Consider the following 14660-nt stretch of genomic DNA (forward strand, 5'->3'; position numbering starts at 1 on the left):
TTCTGGCCTGGAGAATTCCATGGACTGTATAGTCCGTGGGGTGGCAGAGTTGGACATGACTGAGCAACTTTCACTTTGACTTGTGGGCATGTGGAAATGTTTTGAACCTTCCGTTTTCTGATCGTTATTTCATGGCATCACAGTGCCACTGAGAGATTGGTGTCTTCACATGGTCACAGTTATTTAAATTGGTGTTGGTCAAAATACAAGATGAGTCCCATTAACATTTTGTTTCTGATGTAATCAGTGAATCATGAAATCAATGGACAGGGGAATCATGGCTAACTTTTTTTTCATTAGTGAAATAGAATATAATAAAATGTCATCTTGCTCCTTGTTCTTCAAACTTAACAACCTTATATTATCTAGGAGCTTGTTAGAAATAGAGAATTGAAGGTCCCACCCAGACCTACCTACCTTGTCATAATATGAATTAATCGTCACTGAAACTAAATCCCAGCATTAATGTCTACAAAACATTGAAATGGAAAAAGTAAAATTGATCACAAACACAACCCCCCACATTCATTAAATTATTTCAGTTTGTTGTGTTCAGGTACATATGAGCTTATACTTTAGTACATTTATCCCTCGGTATCCGAAGGGGATCGGTTCCCACCCCGTACTGAAATCTATGGATGGTCAAGTTCCTTATATGAAATGGCCTAGTATTTGCATAACCTACACACATCTATAGGAGAAGGCAATGGCACCCCACTCCAGTACTCTTGCCTGGAAAATCCCATGGACGGAGGAGCCTGGTAGGCTGCAGTCCATGGGGTCGCAAAGAGTCGGACACGACTGAGCACCTTCACTTTCACTTTCCACTTTCATGCATTGGAGAAGGAAATGGAAACCCATTCCAGTGTTCTTGCCTGGAGAATCCCAGGGATGGGGGAGCCTGGTGGGCTGCCGTCTATGGGATCGCACAGAGTCAGACATGACTGAAGCGACTTAGTAGCAGCAGCAGCACACACATCTATGCATATACTTTAAGTCTTTTCTAAGTTGTAAATAGTTGCTGGTGCATACCAAGTTTTACCTTTTGGAACTTTCTGGAATTTTTTTTTCTGAATATTTTTGATCTATGGCTGGTTGTGAGTATAGGCCTTCTGGATATGGAGGGCCAACTGCATATTTCCGTGGGTCACAGTCAAAACAATTTTGAAATGCATTGTTTTAGTTGTGAGTGGTGAAATCATATCTCTGGTTGTGGTCTTATCATTAACTGTGGGAGAGATTTCTTTGCTTTGCATTTGAATCATCTCTAAAGTTTTCTAATATCTCTGTCTTCCAACTCACAGTTTCTTCTAATATTAATAGTTTCTTGCTTTTTTGTTGTCTTTTTCATATCTTCTGTACTTCAGTCCTCAGAACTGTACTCAGTGTTGTGTGTCCACTTCGCTGGGAGATTGATGCTAATTAGCATGAGTTTTCTGTTTTAATGTTCTTGGCACCAAAGTTGAAGGAGAGAATTACCAAGTTATGCAGTGCTCTTTCTTTCTCAGTTTGTTATGTCTTCCTTCCAAATGTTAGATGCAACAACAGTATTTTGTTCTGGATATAATTAAGTCAGTCTTCTTTTTGTGCAAGTATGCATAGCATGTCTTAAATGCTATGAACAGAATATTAAGAAGAAATATGTGTAACATGGAAGTCTGCCTTTGTATCCCCAGCTATATTTAAAACAAGCAATTGTGGCTTTAGTTTCCTGTATTCCAACCTAGCCCGGTATAGGCCAGATAGAGGAAGCTAACCTCTTCTGTCATTATTAAGAGAAATGCTGATTTCCTGGAATGTGACCCTAAAATGGAAGTAAATCCTACCACAGACTTGTATTCAGCGTTAGTTCCTTTGACCAGCAGTATGCAGTACAACTTACTGTAATTAAGCAGCTTAGAAAATACGTACTTTCTGTGGCTCTGAGACAACTGGTGAACGGCAGCAACGCTTATCAAATTTTTATCGCGTCCTCTTTCACTAGCGTTAAACATTTCGTGTCGCACAACCACACATGTGTTGCTACTGGTTCCACTCTTTTCTCCGTCCAGTTATTCCATTTAATTTGTACTTTGTTTTAAAGGGCCTCTGAAGTAAATTTTATTTTACCTTAGGAACCCTACAGGGGTGCTCCAGAAAAGGGGGAGAAACAGAGCATTTTGAAATCTGTAACCTTATGAAAATGAAGGGACTTGTTACCACACATCCTTCTGTTCAATGGTTATGTCAGACTTGTTAGTATTGACAGCAGAATTGCAAAAGATTACTAATTTTTTTAGCCATTTAATCCATACTCTTTAACAGTGTGATCAACATGTATTTGTCAATATTAAATGAATTTTCCTCTAATATTTTTTGTGCATTTTCCCCCCTTTTCCATGAAGGCCTTATCTGTTTGGAGCGGGGTGTTTTTCCATAAAAGCTCCATGGTGAGTCTCAGTTCGGTCCCGCATGCCTAATTCATTTGCTGTACTCTCCGAAAGTAACTCTGTTTTGTACTTTGTTTTCAATTGCATGGCCTGATCACAGATAGATGCACCAATTCCTGAGTCATTGGTAGATGTTGGTATTTACGCCTGAAAAGATTCATTTTCTTGGTTTCACTTCATTTCTTGAAAATTCATATTAAAAAGTCATAGAATAATATTTTTAAAAAAAGAAAGGAGAAGAATTCTCTCATAATAATGCTGGTATATAAGACATGGCCAACACCCACTTTTAAAGCTTTTAGTATTATAGTGATAGAAGATAGAAACTCCCTATATGACATGCTGAACTTCTGAAGACATGATTTATTTTGAAATATAAATATATTTAAGTTATACTAAAAATACCCTATAAATTTTTACTGCATTTTATTTGGTACGAAAGGCAAAAGAGTCAGTTCTGTTTTGAATAGTTTAGGTAGGTAAGGAGCTACATGGGGAAATTTGGGTTTTACGTACACACTCCTAAATTCCTAAATAACTTATTATTTTGAGTTATTAGCGCCTACCCACTATAACTCGTTTACATTCTTATATAAGACTGCATAAAATATAACTTTGTCAGTCTTAGCATGATGATCATAGAAAAGAAACAGTATATTTCATACTTTCATGCAAAGATGTGCAATAGAATGTGTTTAGAGCTTGGTGTAATATGTTTAACAAGATAGTTAAGAGTCAGAGTTCCAGAATCAGACTGTCTAGGTCTTACGTTCCAGGTCACACACTTACTACCTGTATGATCTTGGGTACTTTTCTAAAGCCAGTCTATATCTTGGTTTCCTTATCTCTGTTAGAGTTACCAGTAGTACCTACCTTATCGGTTCATTATGAGGATTAAATGAACTAGCGTATAAATTACTTAGAACAGTGCCTGGCACATAATAAGAGCTCAGTAAATGTTACCTGTCATGCTATGATTTATTTTCTGGTTTAAGGGGGAAATTCCATTTTAGAGAAGAAACTTTTTTAAGTTAGATCATGGTTTTGTTGTTTTGTTTTGGTTCTAGGAATGAGTGAGCCCAAGAGACATTTTGGTTAATTTACATCAATTTTATAAATTTAGTCAGAATACATGTATGTTCAATTCTCATAACTGCTTCTGAGACTTGTTTATACTGTCTTATGGTCCTAGGGAAAAGTCTTACAGTCTTTTTTCCTCTTGGACAAAAAGAAACTTAAATAATTTGACACAAACTAATTTCAGTGTTCATACGCTAATAGGAACATCTGAAAAGTTCATTATTGCATTAGAGTAGGGTGATAAATCATTGTAAAGATTTCCTCTTTAGAATGCGGTATCAAAGTTAGTACACAGATTGTGAAACTGTGATAAGCAAATTCAGGGTATACATGAGTAAAAATTCCCTGAAAGTCAATCTTCATTCTTGTGTTAACTAGATTTTCTTCCAAAAACAAATAAGATACTTGGATCTTACTGAGGAGCTTGTAGCAAACAGTGGAGTTTTAAATGCCAGATTCAACATATGACAAGATTTCTTTGTAGACTCAATTTAGAATTGAATTCCATCTCGGGATAAATTTCTCATTTTAAGTACAAAGAAAGGAGTTTTAGTATGTTAATAAAGTTTGAAGTTTTAGCATAGACGTAAAGATGGAATGACAAATGTTGTATGTGAAATAAGAAAAGCCCATGCCTTCAACAGCTTATGTGCTCCTCAAATTTAAGCAAAAGCACTTGTCAACCAGAAATGATTTGAGGTTGAAACAAGATTAAAAGAGCCAGATTAAAGAAAGGGATATATGAAATATAGTAGACTTTTAAATCATTGCCTGTCTTTTAGAAGACTGCTTTGTGGTTTGTTTGATGCCATCGTTAGCTAGCAAGAAACTCGTTTTTAGTCACTTGTACTAGCCTAAAAGATCCTCCTTTAAAATACGTCGCTTTACTGGTGGTGCATGTTTTTCCCATTAAGATCTTAATGAAACCTCAAATTAAGGCAGCAAAATGAATATAAATTTGACAACTTCTTCCATGTTGTTTATAAAAAGCTTCTTTGTTTTAAGAGTTTTTACTATTTTTCCATGTTGTTTAGCATTCAACCTGAGAATGTTTTTATGTACTGTTTTAGAATAAATATTATGTTAAATAAAATTATCTCTTTATTTCATCACGTTTTTAGGACTTTCAGTATAGGGTAGGATTTGTATTTTGGAAGAATATGAAACTTTTATAGTTCCTCTTAAAATGTTATATAAATTTCATACAAATTTTTATTATTTTTCAGTTGAAACATTTATATTTAGCTGAGATTTTGCTTTTGATCGATCATGATTTCTGCTCATTTCTCCATTCTTTGATAAACTGTTTTAATTGTTAAATGCATGTGGCTTCAGATGAGTCAGTTTATAATAATTTCTTTTCCTTTGACAACCGAATAAGCTTGTTAGAAAGTTAACTATGCAGACCAACTTCAACACTTTAGCCATTTTATACATTCTGAAGATTATGTATTTTCTAGGATTTTGGAATTTAAATGATGGTATAAATGATGTAAAAGAATCACACACATGATACACTTTTTAAATGCAGAAAATTTAAGAGAAATACAGTGAAATTTTAAAAATGAATTTTGCTTTCAATATTACAAATAAGTAACAAGTTGTTAGGGAGTTCCTAATCTGCATCTAGTAAACTTTCCTAGTTTTTGAATTTCTTAGTGAAAGAAAAAATATATGCAGAACAGTATAGATAAAAGGTAGTTCATTTGAATATATCTTTATAGTATATAAGGGTAATTTTAAAGAGTTAAAACTTACGTATCAAATTATATTAAAAGTTTTAATTAGTGCCACGTTTTCAATATGTTTATAAATAGTTAATTTAAACTAATCTAGTTATTCTGACACTATTGAAAAAAATATAAATTCATTTTCAGAAGAAAAGATTTATATGGAGAGGAGAATCTTATCTGCCGGGTTCAAAGAAAATCTCTTAGACCTTTAAAAAGAATTTGTGATAGAATACTTTTAGATACCTGGTTAGTATCTTTTTAAAAAATACAGTACTTTCATTTTCCTTCTTAGTTTTTATTTTAGAAAATAAAGCTGAGAATGAGGGAAACTTCTAAATTCCTTTTGAAAGGCTAATCACAGTGAGGAATATAAAGAAGAGCTTTTTCTCTTTAACACAAGGTATAACACCACTTGTAATTCTTATATAAATATTGTCTAAGATTTGAACTAAAGTATTGACTGTACCCTTGTGTTTTAGGGAATGAAAGAAATGGTGCTTCTCTCTCAGCTGAGCCCTTTTCCATGCTTGTGTCCTAAACAAGGCCCCAGACCTCATTGTTGCTTTTCATGCCATCCACAGATTCACCACTCATATCCTATTTTATAGAACATAGAAAATTATCCAGATGCACATAATTTTGCTATAATTTTAAAGCCTATATCATTAGAGTCTTGCTTTTTTTTTTTTTTTGGTCTGTCTGTGGTTAGAGTGTGGAGAAAAAAACAAGCAGAGAAATTTAATATGTTTATCTGACTGAATTACATAATACAGAAGGAGCCAATGGGTAACTTCAATAGTCTTTGTAAATATTTTTAAAGATGTCATCATGTTAATGTCCCTAGAACATCTGATGGCATTAAAAATGATTCTCATTCTATGGTTAGATGGTTAGGTCTCCCAGAAGAAATGACGAAATATTAAAATCCTCAGTTTCAATTTAGCACCTTATTTGTTGTTGTTTTTTAATCATATATTTATATTAGTTTTGATTATGTTGTCTCTTAATAAGTTTTGTAAATGTGATGCTTTCTGATATGGTGAAGGTTGAATTCATTCTGTAGTCCATTATGTTTTGCTCACAAGTGAAGGCAAATTTTTCTTTTAATTTTTGACCTTGGAATTATTTATGGCACAGGAGAGTATAGTGCAGGAGTCGTTAATGGATAGGAGTCCACCAGCTCTATCAGGATGTTTTGTATTCATTTGTAATGATGACACAATTGAATTTCTGGACCCTCGTATACACATAATTTTTTTTCTATCAACTCATAATTGAGTAAATTAGTTAAACAGTGAGAGGCATTTGTTTTAAACTTGCAAATGTCTTATAATAGAATAAAGGGAGATAGATATTGAGAAGAAAGAAAAGAAGGCTAATATTGGAGTGCTTTTCTAAAATGGTTGGAACACCAATCTATAAATAAGCATGAGTTACAAGGCTAGCACTTTTCTCTTTTATTCTTTTCACATATGTATCATTTTTCAATATTTTATCTTTCTGCCAACAAAAGGTAATTTTGCAATAGAAATATTCTGGGTCATTGGGAAAAGTTCAATTCTGCTTCCACCCAATATTCCACCTGGTCTTGGTCTTTTAAAATTTTAGGATAAAGGGGAAATTGAATCAATATTAAATTTTCTTCCTTTGGACATTTCATATAGAAAATACTTTATTAATAATAATATTTTCTTTAGATTATGTCTCTTTTCTATTTTTCTGAAAATCTTGTACACATATACTGCACATATTTAAAATTTCTATTTTGCTTAAATACCATAATCATTCCAAAGGTAGACTGATGATAGGACTAACTTGTTATGACCATGTTCACCAAATATGCTGAGTACCCAGTACATTGCCTTGTGTCATGCAGGAGGTGGCAAGTTATTTTCAGGGATAAAAACTTTTAATATTAAACACCAACTTTTACTAATGGGATGTATGAAGGCCCTATCAGAAGAATAAGAAGAAATGATGAAATATAAGAATAAAAATGATAATTTTTTCGTAATTTTAAGAATATTTTTAACATAAGGTACTTATTCTCTGCAGGAAATAATGAGTTTATGTAAAATGGTACTATATTGATGCATTTTAGTCGTGTGTTCAGAAACTGAGTTATGTGTAACATTAAAGAAGTCTGAGACTTCAGCTTTTGACATTGAATAATTAGACTGTAAGCCAGTAAACATACAAAATATATATTTGCTTGACTAAAGACTAAATTGATTATTATATTACAAAGGTAGCCAACTGGCCCAGTAGCAACTTTTAAAATCTATTTAGCATACATAGCTTAGATGCACCATAGACTCTCTTAAGAAGTGGCATGCTACTTGTTTTGTCTTGTTGCTTCAGTTCAGTCCAGTTCAGTCGCACAGTCGTTTCCAACTCTTTGTGACCCCATGGATTGCAGCACGCCAGGCCTCCCTGTCCATCACCAGCTCCCGGAGTTTACTCAAACTCCGGTGTCCATTGAGTCGGTGATGCCATCCAACCATCTCATCTTCTGTCATCCCCTTCTCCTCCCGCCTTCAATCTTTCCCAGCATCAGGGTGTTTTCAAATGAGTCAGTTCTTCACTTCAGGTGGCCAAAGTATTGGAGTGTCAGCTTCAGTCTTGTTGCTTACCACATGATTTAAACAACAAAAACAAAAATAACTCAGGAATTTGCAAAGAACTTTGAATTTGTATATTTTGTACTGTCATTGCTCCTTGATGGTGATTCTAGTAAAAAATAAGTCATACAGTAGAAACACCTTTCAAAAAAATTCTGGAATTTTTTTCCCCCTCTCTCCTCAGCCTTCCAGCCTCCAGAAACTAACCAATGGAAGTTAAAAGATGCTATTAATAGTTACAGGAACTTAGAGTTCCCTGATAGCAGTTCAATAACAGAAACAAGGGCTCAGTGGTAAAGAATCCACCTGTCAATGCAGGAGACAGAGGAGACGTGGGTTTGATCCCTGGGTCAGGAAGATCCCCTGGAGGAGGAAATGGCAACCCACCCCAGTATTCTTGCTGGGAAAATCCAAGTCCATGGGGTTGCAAAGAATTGGTCATTACTGAGCACACACAAAATGGAAATAAAGACTACGAAGGAACCTCACGAATAGCTGGGAAAAGAGAAACGAAAGCCAGAGGTGAAAGGGAAAGAAATACTGAACTGAATGTAGAATTCCAGAGAAGAGCAAGGAGAGACAAGAAAGCCTTCTTAAGTGAGCAGTGCAAAGAAATAGAGGAAAATGATAGGATGGGAAAGACTAGAGATCACTTCAGGAAAACTGAAGATACCAAAGGAACAGTTCATGCAAAGATGAGCACAATAAAAAACGGAAACAGTAAGACCTAACAGAAGCAGAAGAGCTGGCAGGGAGGGATACACAGAAGAACTGTACAAAAAAGGTCTTAATGACCTGGATAACCATGATGGTGTGGTCACTCACATTCTGGAGTGTAACGTCAAGAGGGCCTTAAGAAGCATTACTATGAACAAAGCTGGTGGAGATGATGGAATTCCCGCTGAGCTATTTAAAATCCTAAAAGATGTTGCTGTTAAAGTGCTGCACTCAACATACCAACAAATTTTGAAAACTCAGCAGTGGCCACAGGTCTGGAAGAAGGTCAGTTTTCATTCCAGTCCCAAAGAAGGCCAATGCCAAAGAATGTTCAAACTACCATACAGTTGTGCTCATTTCACATGCTAGCAAGGTAATGCTCAAAATCCTTCAAGCCAGGCTTCTACAGTATGTAAACCGAGAACTTCCAGATGTGTAAGCTGGATTTAGGAAAGGCAGAGGAATCAGAGATCAAATTGCGAACATCGTTGGATCATAGAAAAAGCAAGAGAGTTCCAGGAAACATCTACTTCTTCATTGACGACATCAAAGCCTTTGAGTGTGTGGATCACAACAAACTGGGGAAAATTCTTAAAGAGTTGGGAATACCAAACCACCTTACCTGCCTCCTGAAAGGCCTGTATGCAGGTCAAGAAGCAACAATTAGAACTGGACATGGAACAATGGGCTGGTTCAGAATTGGAAAACTACATCAAGGCTGTACACTGTCACCTTGCTTATTTAACTTACATGCACGTTAAGTACGTCATGCAAAATGCCAGGCTGGATAAATCACAAACTGGAATCAAGATTGCCAGCCTTTGATATGCAGATGATACTACCTGATGGCGGAAAGCGAAGAGGAACTAAAGCTCCGAGGAGCTCAGGTGCTGCTTGGTGAGGGTAAAAGCGGAGAGTGAAAAAGTAGGCTTAAAACTCAGCTTTCAAAAAACTAAGATCAGAGCATTCAGTCCCATCAATTCATGGAAAATAGATGGGGAAAAAGTGGAAGCAGTGACAGATTTTATTTTGGGGGGCTCCAGAATCACTGCAGGTGGTGACTGCAGCCATACTTGCTCCTTGGAGGAAAAGCTATGACAAACCTAGGCAGCGTATTAAAAAGCAGAGGCATCCTTTGCTGACAAAGGTCCATGTAGTTAAAGTTACGGTTTTTCCAGTAATCATGTGTGGATATGAGAGTTAGACCATAAAGAAGGCTGAGCACCAAAGAATTGATGCTTTCAAATTGTGGTGCTGGAAGAGACTCTTGAGAGTCCCTTGGATTGCAGGGAGATCAGATCAGTTAGTCCTAAAGGAAATCAACCCTGAGTACTCATGGAAGGACTGATGCTGAAGCTGAAGCTCCAGTATTTTGACTACCTGATGTGAAGAGCTAACTCATTGGAAAAGATCCTGTGCTGGGAAAGATTGAAGGCTAAAGGAGAAAAGGGTGGCAGACCATGAGGTGGTTATGTAGTATCACCAACTCAGTGGACGTGAATTTGAGCAAACTCCAGGAGATAGTGAAGGAGAAGCCTGGTGTGCTGCAGTCCATGGGATCACAAAGAGTTGAACGTGACTGAGCGACTGAATAACAACATTGCAGCTGTGGCAAATGCAGCAGAGATATGAAATTGTTGGTAGAAACATTCATTTTATCACAGAATCTTGACACACACACGAAGCTATTGTTTTATGCCCTGTCAGTGGAAGTCTTGGTGTTTTAGGCATGGATGTGATTTTTATGGGTAATAACTTGGAGTGTTTAGAAAATGTTAATGTTGGAAAGAAGAGGCCTTGTCATATATGACAAGGTGCATTGTATGGATTTTGTCAGAGGCACACACCAAAAGGACCAAACAGAATGGCTTCTGAGCCAGACATTTTGCTTTCCCTACCAGGAAGACATCAAAACAGAGGGCTCAGGAAATCAGATATGTGAGAGACTATTTCAGGTGTCATAACACCTGGAAACTGAGATTACCGAACTGAAGTCTGATCTTTTAACTTCAACTTAGTTGAAGACTGTGTGCTATTAAGAGATAATTAGCATTAAGAACTAAGATATGGGAAGGCACTGCCCTGAGCGCTTTCTGCATGTTACAAAATCAGTGGTTCTTAAACCTGAGCGGTTGCCAGAATCTCCTGGAGGGTTTGTTAAAACCAATTGTCAGAGTGGGGCATGGCTTGAAGATTATTTGCATGTCTAAGAACTTCTCAGTGCCAGGGTCCACACTTTGAGAACACATGTAATATGGTAATCCTTATAATAACCCTATGAGGTAGGCATTATGATCTTTCTATTTTATATATTGGTTGTGTGAGGTCAGAGAGGTTAAGTAACTTAAACGAAATTCACACAGGTGCTTTTGCACCTGGGATTCAGATTCATGTTTTTACCTGACCCTCAAAACCCAATCTTTCTCCATCTAACCTTCATTAAAAGACAAAGAGATAAAGGATAATGAGCAAAGGAAAGTAGAAATAATGTCATTTGACATTGGAGACTGTCTAGCAGAGTTTATAAGGTCCCTGGCGAAATTGCTAAGGAACTCTGGGGGCAGACTTTGACATAGAGAAGAGATACAGGATTGAAAGAAGACAATAGGTTGTTATCAGAAGTTGATTGTACTAGAAGCTGATTTGGGGAAAGCAAAGGGGGAAGCTTGTACTTTTTTTACAGTAGTTACGTGAAGTAGCAGAAGTTACTTATTGTATTCTTAAATATTAGAAGAAACAGAACAAAAATAGACCTATCATTTTCACAAATCCATGAAGAAAAAGTACGAAATAGGAAGATCAGTGATTATAACTGCATCAGATCGGTAGATCTCCTCTCCAGATATTGTCTAACCATACATCGCATGCGGCTGCGAGCATTGTCAGGGTTCCATTCTGTATCGTCTCGTGTTTTCATACATGATGTCTCCATTCAACTGTGTTGTCAGCCTCACGTTTTATATTTAATATGAAATGATAAGCTATCCTATTATTATGAGAGGTTTATGCTGGTTTTATTGTTCCACTTTGAAATATCCAGGGAAATATTATCCACTTCAAGTAAGTTGACTTGGATTTTGGCAGCACATTCTTCAGAATGAAATCGGTTCTTCTTGGTCTTTTAAGTTGCTGTTCTGATAATACCCTGAAACTTTGAACTAGTTTTGCTGCTGATCACAGTTCTCCTTAAGGCAAAATGCATGTCTACATGGGGCAGAATTTTAAGGGAAATATGTCATTATCTTGAGGACTGTGATTTCATCTTGGTAATTTTTTTCCATCACTTTATCTTTTAAGCAAAGTTAAACCACCTCCACAAATTTCACCAAGCAAATCAATGGGCGGAGAATTTTGTGTGGCAGCAACGTTTGGGACATCCCGATCATGGTTTGCAAATAATGCAGGTCTGAAAAGAGAAAAAGGTATGTGTTTTTACTGAAGTTAAACTTACCATATGTAATTTGTGTTTCTTGAAGAAAACTCATAGCCGCTCTCTTTGAATAAGCTTCAGCCCAATAATAGAATTTTGCCCCCACTCTGTTAGCATTGTCTTTCCTCAACTACTCAAGTCTCATCCACAGGAAAGGCTGTCCTCTCACTATAAATGTAAAATAAATTGCCCACTGAGTGTTTTTATTTTGTTTTGCTGGTGACAATATACAGGTGCTCTCAAAGTTCTCTAAGTTATTCTCTTAGTTATTCTCTAAGAATAATCAACAACAGCTCTGCCATGTTATAAATTAAGATATAAAAACAGGCTCCCACTCAGAAATAAGGATCATCTTTTATGGTAACCAGTGTCCCTTTGAACTTATATGGTGTTGTTTATTTAAATCCCTTCTTTGACCACCAGAATCAGCTTACAGAAATACCGTATATGATCCCTTATTGTTCTTATGTAGAAAAGAGTGTCTACTTTCCTGGACCAAGTGTTTCATTTTGAAAGTTAAAAATTTCCTCTTATTATTGTGATTCTATTGAAGTAGGTCAGAAACTAAATTGTTAGCGAAGCACTCTTCTGATGAGTTCCACAGGCTGTATTGTTCTTGGCAAAACGGCTCTCCTTGACGCTTAATACTGGCAGTCAGACATCAGCTCTTTCCCTCGTTATCGCCTTTCAGTGGCCTTTCCTTGGAAATAGGATCCCAGACACAGCAGGCTCTTTACCTAAGTGGGGGAGGATACTGTGGAGTAGGCCAGCCTTCCATTTTCTTATCCCATCTTTATTTTTTTTGTTACCTCCTTTGCTTTAATGATGCTATCGAAATGACTTTGTTACTAGGTAAAGCCCTCTGTGAAGCTCCATTTCAAACGCTTCTCCCTTCTGTTCTAATTACCCTTTTAACTTGCTGCTCCTTTGTGTCCCACGGACTGGTCATTAGCCATGTTCTCCAATCAGCTGTAATTGAGTCTTTTGGCAAAGAGATAAGGTGACCTGCCCAGCACTCATGAGGGATTTTATGTGCTCCTAGGTTTACTGTAAAACCCAAGATAGAGGACTAAACCTGTCTTGGTAATGAGGACATGTGTACTTGTTATAAAGTCATTTGATTAGATCCATATTCAGCACCTGACCTCAAAGCATGACTGCTCTTCATTTACTGTGGGGGCCAGTGAGCCCACTGAGAGGAATGAGGGAAGAAGCTTTGAGGGAGGAGGATTTGCTCCTGTTTTTCATTTGTTTGTTTTTTTTAATCCAGAGAGTTAAAGGAGAAACTTTTCTGAGAGGGAGTGTGTGAGAAGTTAGGCTGATTTAGGCAGATGGAGTCTCTCATGCAGTTGAGTTGGTACCTCTGATATAACTAAATCTTAGTCCTTCCAGGGTTCCTTTTCTGTCAGTCCTTCCCTCTCTCACCTGGTATTCATTTTGCGTGTTGTGGGACAAATTACTACACTGTAAGCAAATGCAGAAGATTGTATAATATTGTTTCAGCATACTAAAATTTTGAATATATTTATGTCATTCTTGAAATAAATTGCTTAAAGATTTAAAAATATTTTGATAGCAAAGACCTTTTCATGTTCATTATTGTTGTGCTCAGTCGCTAAGTCGTATCCAACTCTTTGAGACTCTATGGACTGTAGCCCACCAGGCTTCTCTGTCCGTGGGATTTGCCTGGCAAGAATACTGGAGTGGGTTGCCATTTCCACTTCCAGGGGATCTTCCTGACCCAGGTATCGAACCTGCATCTCCTGCGTCTCTTGCATTGCAGACCTATTCTTTACCTGCTAAGTCACTGAAGAAGCCCTTCATATTTATTAGCATCTACTATAAGAATAAACTTTAGACAAGGAGCGGGCACCATGTGAAAGTTTCTGCCGCCTTATTTTTGCAGCCAGCCTCAGGAATAGATTGAAGGGTCAGTAACCTGTAAAAATGAAGCTCTTCTTTTATGCCATTATCACATATCCAGCATCTGTTTTTCTGTTTGTAGATCAGTCCAAACAAGTTGTAGTTGAATCCCTCTACATTATTAGCTGCTATGGGACCTTAGTGGAGCATGTGATGGAGCCACGACCACTAAGCACCGCCCCCAAGATCAGTGATGACACCCCACTGGAAATGATGACATCTCCTCGAGCCAGCTGGACTCTGGTTAGGTAGTATCTCTCTTTGTTTTTTATTAAAAAAAAACTCAACTTTGTTGAGGTATAAAATATTAAAAGTGTACAATTTGATAAGGTTTGACATATGTATACAGCTGTGAAACATCACCATGATTAACATTATAAACACATTGTTGTTTAGTTGCTAAGTCGTGTCCCACTCTTTGCGATCCCATCGACGGTAGCCCCTCGAGGCTCCTCTGTCCATGGGATTTCCCAGGCAAGAATACTGGAGTGGGTTGCCATTTCCTTCTCTAGGGGATCTTCCCGACTCAGGGATCAAACCTGTGTCTCCCATATCTTCTGCATTGCAAGCGGATTCTTTTATCCCTATGCCATCTGTGAAGCCCCACATTATGAATATATCCTCACCTCAGATATTTTCTTATGCCTCTTTGTAATCTTTCCTCTTGCCCCCCTTCATTCCTACTTCACCCACTGAGCCCTAGGCAACCACTGGTCTGCTGTCTGTC

General features: G+C 37.1%; 1 protein-coding gene across 9 annotated transcripts in view; it reads left to right on the forward strand.

Moving 5' to 3' along the window:
• Window positions 1–14660, forward strand: part of BCAS3 (BCAS3 microtubule associated cell migration factor) — a 595190-nt gene that overhangs the window by 260880 nt on the left and 319650 nt on the right. For 6 of the 9 annotated variants that reach the window (XM_070390544.1, XM_070390541.1, XM_070390545.1 and 3 more), the window contains exons 17-19: window positions 2385–2429; window positions 11878–12002; window positions 14016–14181. In XM_070390544.1, coding sequence (XP_070246645.1) covers window positions 2385–2429; window positions 11878–12002; window positions 14016–14181 — 336 coding nt within the window. The remainder of the gene's footprint in view (window positions 1–2384; window positions 2430–11877; window positions 12003–14015; window positions 14182–14660) is intronic. The other 3 variants (XM_005892304.2, XM_005892306.2, XM_005892305.2) reach the window with 1 other exon arrangement.

Source organism: Bos mutus, chromosome 19 (genome assembly GCF_027580195.1).
Source record: "Bos mutus isolate GX-2022 chromosome 19, NWIPB_WYAK_1.1, whole genome shotgun sequence".
Taxonomy (NCBI): Eukaryota; Metazoa; Chordata; class Mammalia; order Artiodactyla; family Bovidae; genus Bos; species Bos mutus.